General features: G+C 41.4%; 1 protein-coding gene across 5 annotated transcripts in view; it reads left to right on the top strand.

Moving 5' to 3' along the window:
* Positions 1-16,480, top strand: part of myo6a (myosin VIa) — a 69,045-nt gene that overhangs the window by 5,609 nt on the left and 46,956 nt on the right. For all 5 annotated transcript variants that reach the window (XM_044049561.1, XM_044049562.1, XM_044049564.1 and 2 more), the window contains exons 2-10: positions 1,968-2,102; positions 6,955-7,024; positions 7,479-7,552; positions 8,246-8,375; positions 8,487-8,592; positions 9,517-9,572; positions 9,838-9,935; positions 11,352-11,516; positions 14,654-14,734. In XM_044049561.1, the coding sequence (XP_043905496.1) occupies positions 1,986-2,102; positions 6,955-7,024; positions 7,479-7,552; positions 8,246-8,375; positions 8,487-8,592; positions 9,517-9,572; positions 9,838-9,935; positions 11,352-11,516; positions 14,654-14,734 (897 nt within the window). In that variant the 5' untranslated portion in view covers positions 1,968-1,985. The remainder of the gene's footprint in view (positions 1-1,967; positions 2,103-6,954; positions 7,025-7,478; positions 7,553-8,245; positions 8,376-8,486; positions 8,593-9,516; positions 9,573-9,837; positions 9,936-11,351; positions 11,517-14,653; positions 14,735-16,480) is intronic.

A 16,480-nucleotide genomic window follows, 5' to 3' on the forward strand; every position in this document is an offset into this window, starting at 1 on the left:
GAACTGTCTCAGATTGAACTGACGTGAATTCTGTGTAATTATCTGGGTTTAGAATCTTCAGATTTTGCTGAAGCAGCATTTTTTTTGTCATTATGATGATGTTCAACTTTTCAGCTTCGTGTGACTGTTTTTTTTATTGTCGTCAGACTTCGACTGCGGGAGAGTGACTCCTGTCAATCTTTAAACCGTGCCACGAGCTTGACCTTTCACCTCTGCTGAAGTCATCACAAACCAACTGGTGTAAAAAAACACACAAAAAGTGTGTTTTTCCATTAAAGTAATACATTTTACAGACTGTAAAGTCAGTGAACGCCTCACCAAATCTCTCTCTGTGTTTAAACCACGTGACCTGATGAACGCTCGTCACACATCGTCCGTCTGTCCGTCTCACACTCAACAATCGTGTGTTTGTGTGGACACAGAGCGACACATGCTGCAGCTCCAGCCTCTGCTCTCATCTCTGCCTCATGTACAGTTCTAACACCAGTCGCAGCCCCAGAGTTCCCTCTCATGTAATCTAATATATGGATTTGAGCTCCTGTGGAAAGTTTCTGGGATTTGAGCCCCTGCTGTGTTGGCATGCGTCAGTCTGTGGTCGACGAGTGCTGTCCTGTGTCGTCCTCTGAGCATCCGCAGATTTAAAAACATTAAAAACATGCCCGCTCTGTTTGTATCTGTGATGTTTCGCGGCCTCACGCGGAGACGTTTATTCAGCCGCTGAGCTGAAATCACTCTGAGGATTTACATATTTGGGGCAGAGTGTGGAAATAGATTGGTTCCGTGTCCCTTTTTAGCGTCGTTAATGTGACGGCGGGCGAGTGCTGCTGCTTTAGTCCATTTAGTCCAAGTAACTCGTTTTAAAATCTTTTTTTTTTTTTATCTTTAAAGAACAGGAAAGTTTATCTGTTTGGAAAACAGAGACTGGAGCTGCAGCATTTTCTGTTTGTTTCTTTCATCTCAAAACACAGTGTGTGACCTCGGTGACCTCTGTGACCTCTGTGACGTACCTGCAGTGTAATCCGGTTTGTTTACATGAACTCAGTGTCACACAGAGATCAATGCTGCTGCTGCTGCGGCGGCGGTAAAAGAGACATTTGTCCTCACAGTAATGACAGAGTAATGTCCCTCATTGATTCTCTGAGTCTCTTGTAGTGTGGAGCTCAGACAGTAAAGTGACTGTTGGAGGTGATTACTCAAAGTTCCCAGGGAAAACACGGCGCTCTCAGCGAGTGTCTTCAGTCTGGCAGGAAGCCACGGCTCCTGCTGTTTCTGGGAAACACTCAGATAATAAAATCTACGTCAGCTTTAAGTCTGCGATATCTTTTAAGAACACGTTCACGTCTTTATCTCACTGTGAGACGGACTTTTCAACAGGAAACTGAAGTTTATAAACCACTCACTCTCCCACACCAAAGCCCAGAGAGAAAATCAGTGATTTTAGCTGGCGGGGATACAGGAGCTGCTGGCCCACTGCTGCCTCGTGTGGTCACTTTGTGTCACTGAGGTCAATCCAAATGAAGGATTTCAAAAACAGAATTAACAAAATCAGACATTTGAACTTAGTGATGGAGGCAGCAGTGGATCAACAACTCCTGTGTGCTGTGATGATAAAATCACTGGTTTTCTCTATGGGCTTTGGTGTGGGAGAGTGAGTGGTTTACAAACATCAGAAAAGTCTAAACAGTGAGATAAAGACGTGAACATGATCTTAAAGTTATTCTGCACGCTAAGATTCAATCCATTTCAAAATAAATGTCTAAAAATGATGACAATTTAAGTGGAATATGTTTCCTGCTGGTGTTATCGTCATATTTAGTATTTTCTCTACTTTTTAGTCTTTATTTTTGACTCTTTATCATTTTGAACTTTTGTTTTTAAAGCTAATTTAATAATAATAAATTGATGTTTTTCAGGTATCTGACATAAATGTCTTAAAGGCTCAGTTTGTGACTGCTCTTGTTCTCCAGAGTCTTCAGAGTGGTGCGATGGAGGATGGGAAGCCGGTGTGGGCTCCGCACCCAGCAGACGGGTTCCAGCTGGGAACCATCGTGGACATCGGAGCCGACAGTCTGACCATCGAACCTCTGAAGCAGAAGGGGAAGGTGTGTGCGTGTGTGTGTGTGTGTGTGTGTGAGATCAGTCTTCTGTAGACAGGTCAACACACAGTCCTAGTGATTTATTTCATTTATTGTATTGTTGCTCACACGTTTTTACAATATTGCTAATGTTTTTTTACGACAGGTTTTTGTAAATTTACAACAATTAGTTACAATCTGGGAGTTTTTTGATATAAGTAACAGGTTTTTGTAAAATTACGAGTAGTGATGTATGTTTGTTGTTTGACAGCGTTAGTAATATTTTTGTGACATTGAATCTGTTTGTCCTCGTTGAAGATGAGATGTTGTGAATGTGAACCAGTATCTAAAATAACTTTATTAGAGCTTTTTACAGTCATCACAGTGATATTGTGGGAATGTGTTGTTTTGATGCTGATTATCTTCAGCAGCAGCAGCGGCAGTTTTAGCAGCAGCAGCTTCAGCAGCATGCAGTTTTAGCGGCAGCAGTTTTAGCAGCAGCAGCTTCAGCAGCTTCAGTGGCTTTAGCACCAGCAGGACAGCAGCAGCAGCTTTAGCTCTGCAGCAGTTTTAGCATCAGCAGCAGCAGTTTAGCATCAGCTTCAGCAGCAGCAGCGGTTTAGCAGCAGCAGCTTCATTGCAGTTTTAGCAGCAGCAGCTTCAGTGGCTTTAGCACCAGCAGGACAGCAGCAGCGGCAGCAGCAGCTTCAGCAGCGGCAGCAGGTTTTAGCATCAGCTTCAGCAGCAGCAGCAGTTTTAGCAGCAGCAGCTGGCAGCATCAGCGGCATTTAGCAGTTTTAGCGCAGCATGCGGTTTTAGCAGCAGCAGTTTTCAGCAGCGGGCTTTAGCACCAGCAGGACAGCAGCAGCAGCTTAGCTCTAGCGGCTTCAGCGGCAGCAGTTTTGGCTTCAGCGCATCAGCTTCAGCAGCAGCAGTTTTAGCAGCAGCAGCTTCAGCAGCATGCAGTTTTAGCGGCAGCAGTTTTAGCAGCAGCAGCTTCAGTGGCTTTAGCACTAGCAGGACAGCAGCAGCAGCTTTAACTCTAGTAGCTTCAGCAGCAGCAGTTTTAGCATCAGCTTGAGCAGCAGCAGTTTAAGCAGCGTGTTAATGACTAAACACGTGGCCTCAGCAGCAGTAAAGCACCTTTACAGACTCGCTGGTCCGCCTGCAGGTCACAGCAGGTTATTGCAGCCTGTTCTGAAGTCAAGTGGCTCTTCAGCTCTTTACCTTCGATTATCTCCAGTTTTTTCCCCATTAATTCACTCTTCCACTGACACTGAGTGTCGATCGGCCTCGGCAAAGCTTTTAATGTCACTGAGAGTCTCCCATCGCCACGGTAACCCTGTCTCTGAGTGCCGAGAGCATCCTCATTGATTTGTGTTTGCCGCGAGACAATAAAACACTCGACTGTGGCTGTTTCAGACGTTTATTTCAATTATTCAAGTTAATATTTTCTCTTCTCAGCCTCTGACATGATATTTTTCTGCAGTTTGATATCAGGTGACATATATTACTCCTCCTCCTTCTTCTCCTCCTCCTCTGATCTTTGAACTTTGTATAAATGACACCATTTGAAGTTAATGAGTGTCTTTAACTTTAATGGACAAGTTCACAGAAGTCACACGAGGCTTTTATTGCCTTTTTACTGACTTGTGGTTTATAAAGAAATCATATCAGATGGACATTAGCCATTCTGGGCAAATGTTCCTGTTCTAAAGTCCCATAGATTTAAAAAGGTTGTGGTCACGACATCAGAGTTTTTGAACATGACCTCAACTCAACAGGAAGTCGGACATTTTGAATTATAAGTGTGAAAAATCCTAGTTTTTCTTGCACAGGAAGTGTTCTTTTCTTCATTTAATCCACTTTCTTCTTACTCTAATCATTTGTGGTAGGCTGCACACTAAGAAGTTCTTAATCGCAGTTTTTTATTTTGTCGTCTATCAAGGTTCTTTATGACGGTAAAACTGCGGTAACACAGATGTGAGTAGACGGCCATGACGGTTTTCAGACTGATGTCACCTGACGTCATGGAGCTCAAGGACATTAGACGAAAAAAAAAGCAAGAAAATTATGAGAATAAAGTCGAGAGAGTACTTTATTGTGACTTAAATATCATGATATTGTTACTTAAATATCGTGATAGTATTGCGACTTAAATATCACGACAATATTGCGACTTAAATATAGCGATAATATCGTATTGTGACTTAATTATTGTTATGTTGAGACATAAATGACATGATAACATTGTGACTTAAATATCGTGATAATATCGTGACTTAAATGTCGTGATATCGCGACTTAAATATCATGATAACATCGTGACTTAAATATTGTGACTTAAATATCGTGATAATATTGTGACTTAAGTAACAAAAAAGTATCCTGATGATATCGTATTGTGGCGTCTCAAAAATAATAAAAAAAAATTTGTAACTTATTCCATTTTATTTGGAAAATGTTTTTTTTCTAATTAGTGACGTCAGCTTCTTCAGCGCCGTGATTCCTAAACGCTTGAATAACAAACAGTTCAGATGTTGTCAGTGAGTTTCCGCTGTGAAGCAGAACAATGTTGCGTCTGTTCAGCTGCAGCCAGTTTGTGCCAGTGTCTGATGATGATGAGGATGAGGATGAGGATGACGTCTGGAGAATGGCAGAGTGTGTTATTAAAACACACTCACACTGTCAGACTCTCTCGGTCTATCGGTAAATGAGAAAAACGAAAGGTTTTATGTTAAATATGTTCAAAGAATCGCAGAGTGTTCTTTAAAAACACGTGATGGTCTTCAGTGAAACCAGATCTGAGACGGTCTGGACCGGTGTGGAGTCGGGATTGTCATTTTTGTCAAGATAACAAAATTGTATAAAATAACATTTTTGAAATTGTCCGTGGGGCCACAGATACTGATGCTGGCGGACCGGTTTTGGCCCATGAGCCACCAGTTGTTCATCACTGCTTGAGAGCATAGCAGTAAATATTTGACATTATCCCGTAGGGTAAAGATTTAAAGAAGAGTGTTCCTGGTGGTTTTTGGCTCTGATTTCTCAGCAGACGCCGACAACGCTCAAGTCTCTGCACGTTCATTTTTCCTCCTCTTTGTGATTCACGAAGACACTGAGAACACATGAGATCACATGACCTGGAGTTAAAGAACTGAAAGAGACACACCGGTGTCAGGTTCCTCAGGACTGCTGCACGTTCTCAGATTATCGGCCCAGCGTCTCTTCCACGTTCTCGTCTCTGTTCTCCGCACACGGTGGCTCAGCGTTTGTGGAATCCGTCCAGTCTGGGCTGAGAATGTGGAACATGCCACCACTGGAAAGAATGAATCGTGTGTACGTCACCTTCTTGGCGGAGCGCTGCCTCTTTAAAAGTACTTGAGATTAAACACCAGCAAAACCTCCAGGGCTCAAACTCTCGAGTCACGTGGGCGTCGTAAAAACCCTCGTACATTAGTCCAACATGGCTTTAATTTGAGGAATGTGTGAAACGGGCCTCACAGCTTCAGGCACAGCATGATTCAGAAGCTGCTTTGATGTCTGGAAGATTGCCTGAGAATCCTAGGATGGTTCGCCAGGAGGCACTGTGGTTCTGAAATTCCAGAACAGAGCCAGAGGATCATCTCTGAGGAGCATCTGGAGAGGGTCCTGGGGATTCTCTGAGGATCATCTGGAGAAGGTTCTGAAGATTCTCTGAGGATCATCTGGAAAAGGTCCTGGAGATTCTCTGAAGATCATCTGGAGAAGTATCTGAAGATTCTCTGAGGATCATCTGAAAAGGTCCTGAGATTCTCTGAAGATCATCTGGAGAAGTTTCTGAAGATTCTCTGAGGATTATCTGGAGAAGGTCATGGAGATTCTCTGAAGATCATCTGGAGAAGGTTCTGAAGATTCTCTGAGGATCATCTGGAAAAGGTCCTGGAGATTCTCTGAAGATCATCTGGAGAAGTTTCTGAAGATTCTCTGAAGATAATCTGGAGAAGGTCCTGAAGATTCTCTGAAGATAATCTGGAGAAGGTCCTGAAGATTCTTTGAAGATAATCTGAAGAAGGTTCTGAAGATCATCTGGAGAAGGTTCTGAAGATTCTCTGAGGATAATCTGCAGAAGGTCCTGAAGATTCTTTGAAGATAATCTGAAGAAGGTTCTGAAGATCATCTGGAGAAGGTTCTGAAGATTCTCTGAGGATCTTCTGGAGAAGGTTCTGAAGATTCTCCGTCTACTTCTTTAATTTGCCCAGTTCCAATCATCAGAACATTATCTATGACCCAACAGAAACCTTTTATCACAACTGAGTCTGTAAGGATTGTTTCAATTGCTAAAATAATAAATGATTTTCATCATCCATCAGTCAGTACTTTGTGTTTTTTATCAATTAAATCAAGTTTTTGTGATTTTTCAGCTTCTTAAATGTGAACATTTCTGGGTTTTTTTTGCTTTATAAAACAAGGAAATCATTCAAAAGTAATAAGAAAATAATTCACGCTGAAGAAGCTAAACAAAATCAGCTTGTTTTAGATATTACAAATTATTATTATTATTGTTGTTATTATTATTATTATTATCATGATTTTGTCTGAAATGTCTCCTCTGGGAGGTTAATAATCCAGAGTGCTGCTGTGGACGTGTCCATCGTCCTCTCTCTGTCATCGCGTCGTCTCCGTCCATAAACTTTCATTCGGCTCCTGTTTCGTCCAAATAATTCATCAGGACGTCGTGTGCCGAGCAGCTGAAATAATCTGATTAAGTATTTATCAGTTAATCAGTCGTTTGTTTTTGTTCAGCGGCTGAAAACTGAACAAATGAATCAGTTTCAGCGCGTTGATCAGTTACATCATTCGATCTGATCACTTTGTTTGTTTTGTTTTTTTCTCTCAGACATTTTTGGCTCCGATCAACCAAGTCTTTCCTGCCGAGGACGATGTCAACAAACACGTGGAGGACAACTGTACGTTTATTTACCCTCTATCTTACAAACACTTACACCTCTTTTAATGTGTGGTTTGTCTTCATCTCACTGTGAGACAGACTTCTCCAACAGGAAACTGACGTTTGTAAACCACTCACTCTCCCACACCAAAGCCCATAGAGAAGATCAGTGATTTTAACATCACAGCACACAGGAGTTGTTGATCCACTGCTGCCTCCATCACTGAGTTCAAATGTCTTCTTTCGCTAATTCGGCTTTTGAAATCTTTCACTCAGATCGACCTCAGTGACACAAAGTGACCACACGAGGCAGCGGTAGACCATCACTGTGTTTCCCTGCGAGCTAAAATCACTGATTTTCTCTATGGGCTTTGGTGTGGGAGCACAAGTCCTTGTTTTGTGCTGTTAACTGAACTGTTGAGCTTGTTGTGTCTGTCACCCTTGTGTCGTTGTTGTTGTTTTGTGCGTCTCAGGTTCGTTGATGTACCTGAATGAAGCCACGTTGCTCAACAACGTCCGTGTGAGATACAGCAAAGACAGAATATACGTGAGTACGGACGTGACGGAGCGAGGGATGAGGGGAAAGAGAGATGGAGTGATTTATTACAGAGTCTGAAACTCTGTCGTCTTTCTCATCTCAACCTGATCGTCCTCTGACGTTGGCCTATGCTGACATCTAGTGGCTGATAGAGGAACTGACTCTGTGTCTGACTCACTTTCAGCCTTCACTATAAATACAATTCTTAACCTAAATGATGTGAGTGTTCTTTCTCTCTTTATTGACTTTGTTACAGACGCACTAACATTTCAGAACTCATTCAATTAAAGTTATAAATCTAAGATAAACGAGTAAACGTGCAGGTCTCGTTACTACCAAATAAAATCAGAGGAAGAAGAGTTGGTATTATGGTCTGTATTTATATGGAGCTTTTCTAGTCTTGATGATCTGCTTTACACTACAGTTTTCACCCATTCACACATTCACACATTCACATGCTGCAACACGGGCTTAAGTGTCTTTGCTCAAGGACACATATAGACGAGCAGAGCCAGGAATTTAACCCACAACCTTTCAGTTGAAAGACCGCTCACTCACTCACTCACTCACTCACTCACACTCTCTTTCACTCACACACATAAACTGAGGATTTACTGTAATCTGTGTGTTTATGTGAGAGCAGGTGACAAAGTGAACTCCTCCTCCTCCTCTTCTTCCTCTTCTTCCTCCTCTTCTTCGCAGACATTTGTCGCGAACATCCTGATCGCGGTGAATCCGTATTATGACATCCCAAAGCTTTACTCTCCAGAGAGCATCAAACAGTACCGGGGTCGCTCTCTGGGCACGCTGCCCCCCCACGTCTACGCCATCGGTGACTCATTATTTATTTATTTATTTATTTATTTATTTATTTATAATTTATAATCTGCAGTTCTCTGTGGTTTAATGTGTGTGTGTGTGTGTGTGTGTGTGTGTGGTCCAGCTGACAAAGCATACAGAGACATGAAGGTGCTGAAGATGAGCCAGTCCATCATCGTCTCAGGGGAGTCTGGAGCCGGGAAGACGGAAAATACCAAGTTTGTGCTGAAGTGAGTACGACATTATTACATCACTGTTTAAGGGAGAGTTAAGTGTTTCTGGACCCCTTCACTTGCTCACTAAGTCTGCGACATCTTTAAGGACGTGTTTCACATCTTTATCCAACAGGAAACTGAAGTTTGTAAAGCACTCACTCTCCCACACCAAAGCCCATAGAGAAAACAGTGATTTTAACATCACAGCACACAGGAGTTGTTGATCCACTGCTGCCTCCATCACTAAGTTCAAATGTCTTATTTTGTCACTTCGGCATTTGAAATCCTTCATTTGGATCTAAGCCAGTGACACAAAGTGACCACACGAGGCAGCAGTAGACCAGTAGCTCCTGTGTCCCCGCGAGCTACAATCACTGATTTTCTCTATGGGCTTTGGTGTGGGAGAGTGAGTGCTTTACAAACTTCAGTTTCCTGTTGGAAACGTCTGTCTCACAGTGAGATAAAGACGTGAACATGTTCTTAAGTCATCGTGGACTTTAACAGACGTAGATTTTATTAGCTGAGTCTTTTGTTAAGAGGCTAAAATCAGGGTCTCCGTGAGTGTCTGTCTCTGCGTCTCAGGCTGCTTTAAATGTATTATAATATACACAGTATATAAATATAAAAAGATAAAAATGACATTGCAGCGGGAGGCAAAAAAAACTCACAAGAGATGGTTGTCAGCAGCAGGGGGCGCTCAGGACACAATCAGCTGACTATGTTTCACAACCTCGCTGGATAAAAAAGAAACTATACCTTTAAAAATCCAAACGTCCCCCATGTTTAATCCTGTGTCTTTGGAGTAACTGTTATTAAAGCATGTTCATGTATTCTTCTCTTCCTCCTTATTTTAGCCCCTCCTCCTCCTTAGTTTAGCCCCTCCTCTTTAGCGATGTCCATGTCTGACTCGTCTGTTAAATCGTCGCGTGTGTGTTTCAGATACTTGACGACTTCGTATGGAACAGGTCAGGCCATCGACGAGAGAATCGTGGAAGGTCAGAATCACCACTGTCATACACGTCACGCCTCCGCCTGCCACCAGGGGGCAGTGAAACAGCTGTGTTTCTACAGTTTAGCCATTCACACATTCACACATACACTTTCATACAGCTCTCTCACTTGCACAGTGCAGTCATTGTCATAAACTTTAAGACTTTGACTTAAGTAACATAAGAAAGTCAAAGTCATATTCTGGTAACATACTTACGTACTTTTACTGACTCTACAATCATCACTAACTGTTCCCCTCTCGTCCTGCAGCGAACCCCCTGCTGGAGGCTTTTGGAAATGCAAAAACCGTGCGGAATAACAACAGCAGCCGCTTCGGGAAGTTTGTGGAAATCCACTTTAATGATAAGGTGAATTAATCGTCCATACTATTGTCTCTGTCGTGTCTCTGTCGTGTCTCTGTCGTGTCTCTGTCGTCTGTCGTCTCTGTCCGGTTCTGTCGCATGTCGTCTCGTGTTCTGTTGTGTCTCTGTCGGTTCTGTCGCGGTTCTGTCGTTCTGCGTCTGTCTCTGTGTGTCGCGGTTCTGTCTCTGTCGCTTCTCTGTCGTCTTCTGTCGTTTCTCGTCGCTTTCTCTGTCGCTGTCGCGGTTCGTCGTGGTTCTGTCGCTTTGTCTGTTCTGCCGTCTCTGTCGTTCTCTGTCTCGTCGTGGTTCTGTCGTCTGTCGTGTCTCTGTGCGGTTCTGTCGGGTGTCTCTGTGTCTCTGTCTTGTGTGTCTCTGTGTCTCGTGTCTTGTGTCGTGTCTCTGTCGCTTTGTCTCTGTCGGCTGTCGTTCTGTCGCTTCTGTCGCTTGTCTCTGTCGCGTCGTCTCTGTCGCGTTCTCTCCTCTGTCAGCTTCTCTGTCGCTCTGTCGTTCGTCGCTTCTGTCGTTCTGTCGCGGTCTCTGTCATCTTGTCGTTTCTCTTGTTCTGTTGTGTCTCTGCTCTGTCGTTTCTGTCGTGTCTCTGTTGTTTCTCTGTTGTGTCTCTGTTGTAGCCACAGTTATTTTTAGCACTAATAGCACTTAGCACTTCAGCTTAATGAGACCTCAGGTTTGTGCTGAGCTGCATATGTTCTATAAATCACTGTATTACCATATAGATTAAACACACACACACACACACACACACACACTGTGTTCTGATTAATTGTGTCATTTTTGCTTGTGTCATCTCTGTTCTTTTCCAATTTCTCGCCAGAATAAATCCATTAAAAAAAAAACTCATTAAAAAGTATTACTTTACTTTAATTATTTCATTTGTCACAGTTTTGTCATAAAAAGGTATAGTTTGCATTTTTTCTGCCACTTAACAATAGTCTCACAGATTAATATATTTAATACACTTTATCTCACTGTTAGACTTTTACCAACAGAAACAACTTTGTACTCTCTCACTCTCTCACTCTCCCACACCAAAGCCCATAGAGAAAATCAGTGATTTTAGCTCATGGGGACACAGGAGCTGCTGGTCTACTGCTGCCTCGTGTGGTCACTTTGTGTCACTGATGTCAATCTGAACAAAGAATTTTAAATGCCGAATTGACAAAATAAGTCATCGTGATGGAGGCAGCAGCCTTGTAGCACCAGCTACAATCACTGGTTTTCTCTATGGGGTTTGGTGTGAGAGAGTGAGTGGTTTACAAACCCCAGTTTCATGTTGGAAAAGTCTGAAAAACCAATAAGCTGAAACCAAACCCTTTTAATTTCACTGACAGATGCTGTAAACCTGTTGTTTTGAGGACATAAACATCAGAAACATGCTCCTCTTCTTTGTGCGTCTTCTATCAGAACATCGTCGTGGGTGGTTTTGTTTCTCACTACCTGCTGGAAAAGTCCAGGATCTGCCGTCAGAGTCCAGAAGAAAGAAACTACCACATCTTCTACCGACTGTGCGCCGGAGCTCCAGAGGAAATCAGGCAGAAGTTTTACCTCAGCTCCCCGGACACGTTCAGGGTATGAAAGATTTATCTGAGTGATGAATCACACAGACAGGGATGCAGAGATACAGTCCACACTGCAGGTGATGGATGGATGGATGGATGGATGGATGAATGAATGAATGAATGAATGAATGAATGAATGAATGCATTCAGGCAGATGAAATGATGAAATGAAAACAAACAAAAACAGTTAAACCTGGTGTTTTCTGTGAGTCAGTGTTGTTATCGTTGTCGTCCTCAGGTTGTTAAATGCTAACATTTTGTGATTGAAGCTCCTCCTACTTTAAGACAACTTGCTCACGTGTCATACATGACATATGACACGTGAAGATGAGATGCAGATGCGGACGCGGACACAGACGCAGACACGGATTCAGACACAGACAGACACGGACGCAGACAGACACGGACATGGATGCAGACGCGGACACAGACAGACACAGACAGGGACGAGCTGCACATTTCGTTTACTCTCACACTGAGAGAGCAGAGACACACACAGACTATTTTCCTTTGTAGTCGCGTTTATTGTGCATTTTGTCCCAAAATAGACAATGTTTTACTTTTAGTTTTCTTCATTAAAAACAAGCTCATCAGAGATCAGTCAATTATAACAACTTAAAGCAACAATAAAAGAAAATACTGTAGAGAAAATAAAAACTATAAAAACTATAAAAGCTGGTAAAGTCAGTGTCTCAAACTAAAAATATGTTTTTAATATTGTATTTAAAAACTCTTTATTATGGGATTTGACACACAGACGCGCACACACACACAGACGCACGCACACACACACAAACACAGACACGCACACACACACGCTGCAGTGCTGCAAGTCAGACTTGGCGGATCTTTGGTGAGACTGACACCAGGGGGCAGCACTGCACCGTCACAGAGAGAGCAGCTGTTTGTTCAAACATAAACCATGAGTGTGCAGTTTAGTTATTATTATTATTATTATTATTATTATAATAATAGCTGTTACTTTTCTTCTTCTGTTCTTGGGTCAGGTGCAGAACTGATCGACCCTGATTGTCTCTGAGACGCCACAGACTTTCACAATACAACAAAAATAAAAGTGTATGAATGTCTCCTCACTAACTGCCCGTCAACTGCTCCATCAATATTTGAATTCCCTTTATCGACTGTTATGTCGCAGAATAATTCTGCCTCACAGCTTCAGTCCGCTCACAATAACGAAAACAAACGAGAATAACTCAGAATTCATGGTTTTTACACTTGATCACAGGCCACATGGTGGCGTAGTGGCTCACAGTAATCAAGGCTTTTCTGTTTCCTAACCAAACCCAACGCAATATTCCGAACATGACACACTTCCCAGATTCTTCTGGTCCAACCTTACAGAATATTCCGAACATGACACACTTCCCACATTTCTTCCAGTCATTCCTTGCACAATATTCCGAAAATGAATCACTTCCGAGATTATTTTCTAGTCCAATTTTAAGGAATATTCCGAATATGTCACACTTCCAAGATTTCTTCTTGTCCAAACTCAGCGCATGAGAGTGAGTGACAGTAATGCAGGGTTAGGGACGTGGCGAGCTCATAACGTGCATATATATATTTATATATATATATATATATATATATATATATTTATAATAATTTAGATTTATGGACAAATCTTCATTTTCCGGTTGTAGAAACACAGATCCACATCTTCACGTGCTACGACAGCAGAATCATGTTCCTCAGAGGAGGAAAAGTGGAACAAACAAAGTTAGAGAACCGAGCTGAACGAGCCTGGAGTCCTGCTGCCCCGTGTGTCTTCTTCTATAATGAAACATTCTGTTTACGTCCGTCTGTTGGACCGGGACAAACTCGTCCCTCTAAACAAGATAAGCTGTGAACGAACTCGCTTGTTTTTTTTTCCTCCTGCGTCGCCTGGGAAATCTGTGTCAGAGTGGTCATTACCTGGTTCCTGTGCTGGAGAAGAAGCCATTACAACAGATCCACTATCAATTACTGAAGGGAGGAAGGGGAGGAGGAGGGGGAGGAGCCTTTTGTAGCAAATGCAAATTCAACTATTGAGACGAGTTCAAAACATCTGACACCTTCACAAAAGTTCAGTCTCATCAGACGCTAATGACACAAAGCTGTGACTCGGGGAAATCTGCGATGATGTCTCTGTCCGGACACGACGGAATATTCCCAACGTTTGACACGCTTCCTGGACATTTTTTTCTTATACAAGCCCGACAGAATTTTCCGAATCTACTGCACAAACCTGACAGAATATTCCGAACGCTTCCCAGATTTTTTGTTTCCAAAGCGAATGGAATGTTCCAAACTCAACACACTTACTAGATTTTGTTTTCCATCCAAACCACAACGAAATATCCTGAACTTGGCGCACTTCCCAAATGTTTTCCTGTTTAAACCCAACAGAATATTCCACAGTTACTGTTTACCGCACTTGTTTCCAAAGTGAACAGAATATCCCAAACTCAACACACTTCCTAGATCTGTTTTCCGTCCGGACCCGATAGAATATCCCAAACTCGACACGCTTCCCATATACATTTTTCCCCTTTGAACCCAACAGAATATTCCAAGGGTACTGTTTATCGAATTTCTCAAATTCTTTGTTTCCAAAGTGAACAGAATATTCCAAACTTAGCTTAGCTTTCTAGATCTGTTTTCTGTCCGAACCCGACGAGTATTCCAAAAGAAATCCGAACACACACACACACACAATTTCTTCTGGTCCAACCTTACGGAATATTCCGAACCTGACACACTTCCGAGATTTTTCAGCCCATGCAGATGCTGAACTGTAAGGTTTGGACTCTCAATAAAGAAATCAAGTATTTATTTAATATTCTAAACTCACATGACGTGTATTTAAAACCCTGGTAAGAAATCTGGGAAGTGTGTCAAGTTCCGAATATTCCGTGGAGTTTAGACAAACCCTGAACCAAGGTTTTCTCAAAGCAAACCATTTCTGTCAGATCAGGAAGTTTTCATGAAGCAGGTTCGAGTAACAGTGACCGCGTGGTCGGAGCTGGATTATTACAAACTGTAATATTTATTTCCAGAGTTTGTTTGCATCGTTCTCTGAAGCCTCACTGTGACATGTTTTATATTTATATCGCTCTTTCTTTCTCTCTCTCTCTTTCTTTGCAGTACCTGAACAGAGGATGCACTCGCTTCTTCGCCTCCAAAGACACGGACAAACACATCCTGCAGAATCGCAAGAGCCCCGAGGTAACGCTAGCTACAACCGTGACGCAGTGTGAGTGACGGAGTTGTTTTATAGTGAGATTATACCTTTAGGAAATGATCTTGTTAATGATGAGATTATATATCAGAGAGTTTGTCTTTGTCTCGTTTTTCGTCTCTTTGCGACTTCACATTGAAAACTTTTCCTCTCAAACACAAACAAACATCATCATCAGCAGCAGCAGCAGCAGCAGCAGCAGCAGTGGCAGGTTTTTCATCAGCTGGTTACGTTTCAGTAATCTCACTCTGTAAAAACTTGTTTGTTGCCGTGTCAGGATTTTGTGAATAAGCTCACATTTAAATAAAAACTGCATAATAATAATTATTATAATCCCGGGCAGGAGCTGCATTAATAACAGAAACTCGTCATGTGAAACCACATCCTTGCTTTTCGCCTTTGGCCTCTGATTAATTATACACACGTCTTCTATTAAAGGGCCAGTGTTCGCTGTTTCCCCGCAGAGCAGCTCCCTTCATTATTACAGCCATTAAGACCACTGTGTGTGTGTGTGTGTGTGTGTGTGTGTGTGTGGGGGGGTGCGTGCGCGCGTGCGTGCGTGTGCGTCACTGCTGAACAGAGGGAATGTCCTGCTGAGACACTCGTATAGATTTATAATTAACTGCACGCTTTTCTCTGCAACAGCTTCTTTTATCAAATCAATATAATCTCTTTTAATGAGATTATATTGTTAGAAAACTATCTCTCTTAATGAGATTATATTGTGAGAAAACTACCTCTCTTAATGAGATTATATTGTTAGAAAAATATCTCTTTTAATGAGATTATATTGTTAGAAAACTATCTCTCTTAATGAGATTATATTGTGAGAAAACTACCTCTCTTAATGAGATTATATTGTGAGAAAACTATCTCTTTTAATGAGATTATATTGTTAGAAAAATATCTCTTTTAATGAGATTATATTGTTAGAAAACTATCTCTTTAAGAGATTATATTGTTAGAAAACTATCTCTTTTAATGAGATTATATTATTAGAAAACTATCTTTTAATGAGATTATATTGTTAGAAAACTATCTTTTTAATGAGATTATATTGTTAGAAAACTATCTTTTAATGAGATTATATTGTTAGAAAACTATCTCTTTTAATAAGATTATATTGTTAGAAAACTATCTCTTTTAATGAGATTATTTCTTTAGAAAACTATATCTCTTAATAAGATTATATTGTTAGAAAACTATCACTCTTAATGAGATTATATTATTAGAAAACTATCTCTCTTAATGAGATTATATTGTTAGAAAACTATCTCTTTTAATGAGATTATATTATTAGAAAACTATCTCTCTTAATGGGATTATATTGTTAGAAAACTATCACTTTTAATGAGATTTTTGGTTAGGAAAAATCTCTTTAATGAGTTAATTATAAGAAAACAAGCCTGCAGTGATTACAACAACTCATCTCTAAAGTGGGCGGGTTAGGGAGAGATCTGCACTGAATGGAAAGGCGTCTGTGGAGACACCACTGCACTCATCTCTCTTACTCTTACAAGCTCAATTAAAACATCACATGCACGCAGCGAGCGCTCACAGCTGGACGCAGCAGCAGCGTCGCTGTTGCGTCACTAAAACACTTTGTTTTAATGAGATTATATCTTTAGAACAGTATCTCGTTTATAATAATGATATAATAATACTTTTTTTAACTTGTGTTAATGGTATTTTATCTTTAGGAAACTATCTAATTTTAAGGAGATAACATTTTT

Source organism: Solea senegalensis, linkage group LG17 (genome assembly GCF_019176455.1).
Source record: "Solea senegalensis isolate Sse05_10M linkage group LG17, IFAPA_SoseM_1, whole genome shotgun sequence".
Lineage (NCBI taxonomy): Eukaryota > Metazoa > Chordata > Actinopteri > Pleuronectiformes > Soleidae > Solea > Solea senegalensis.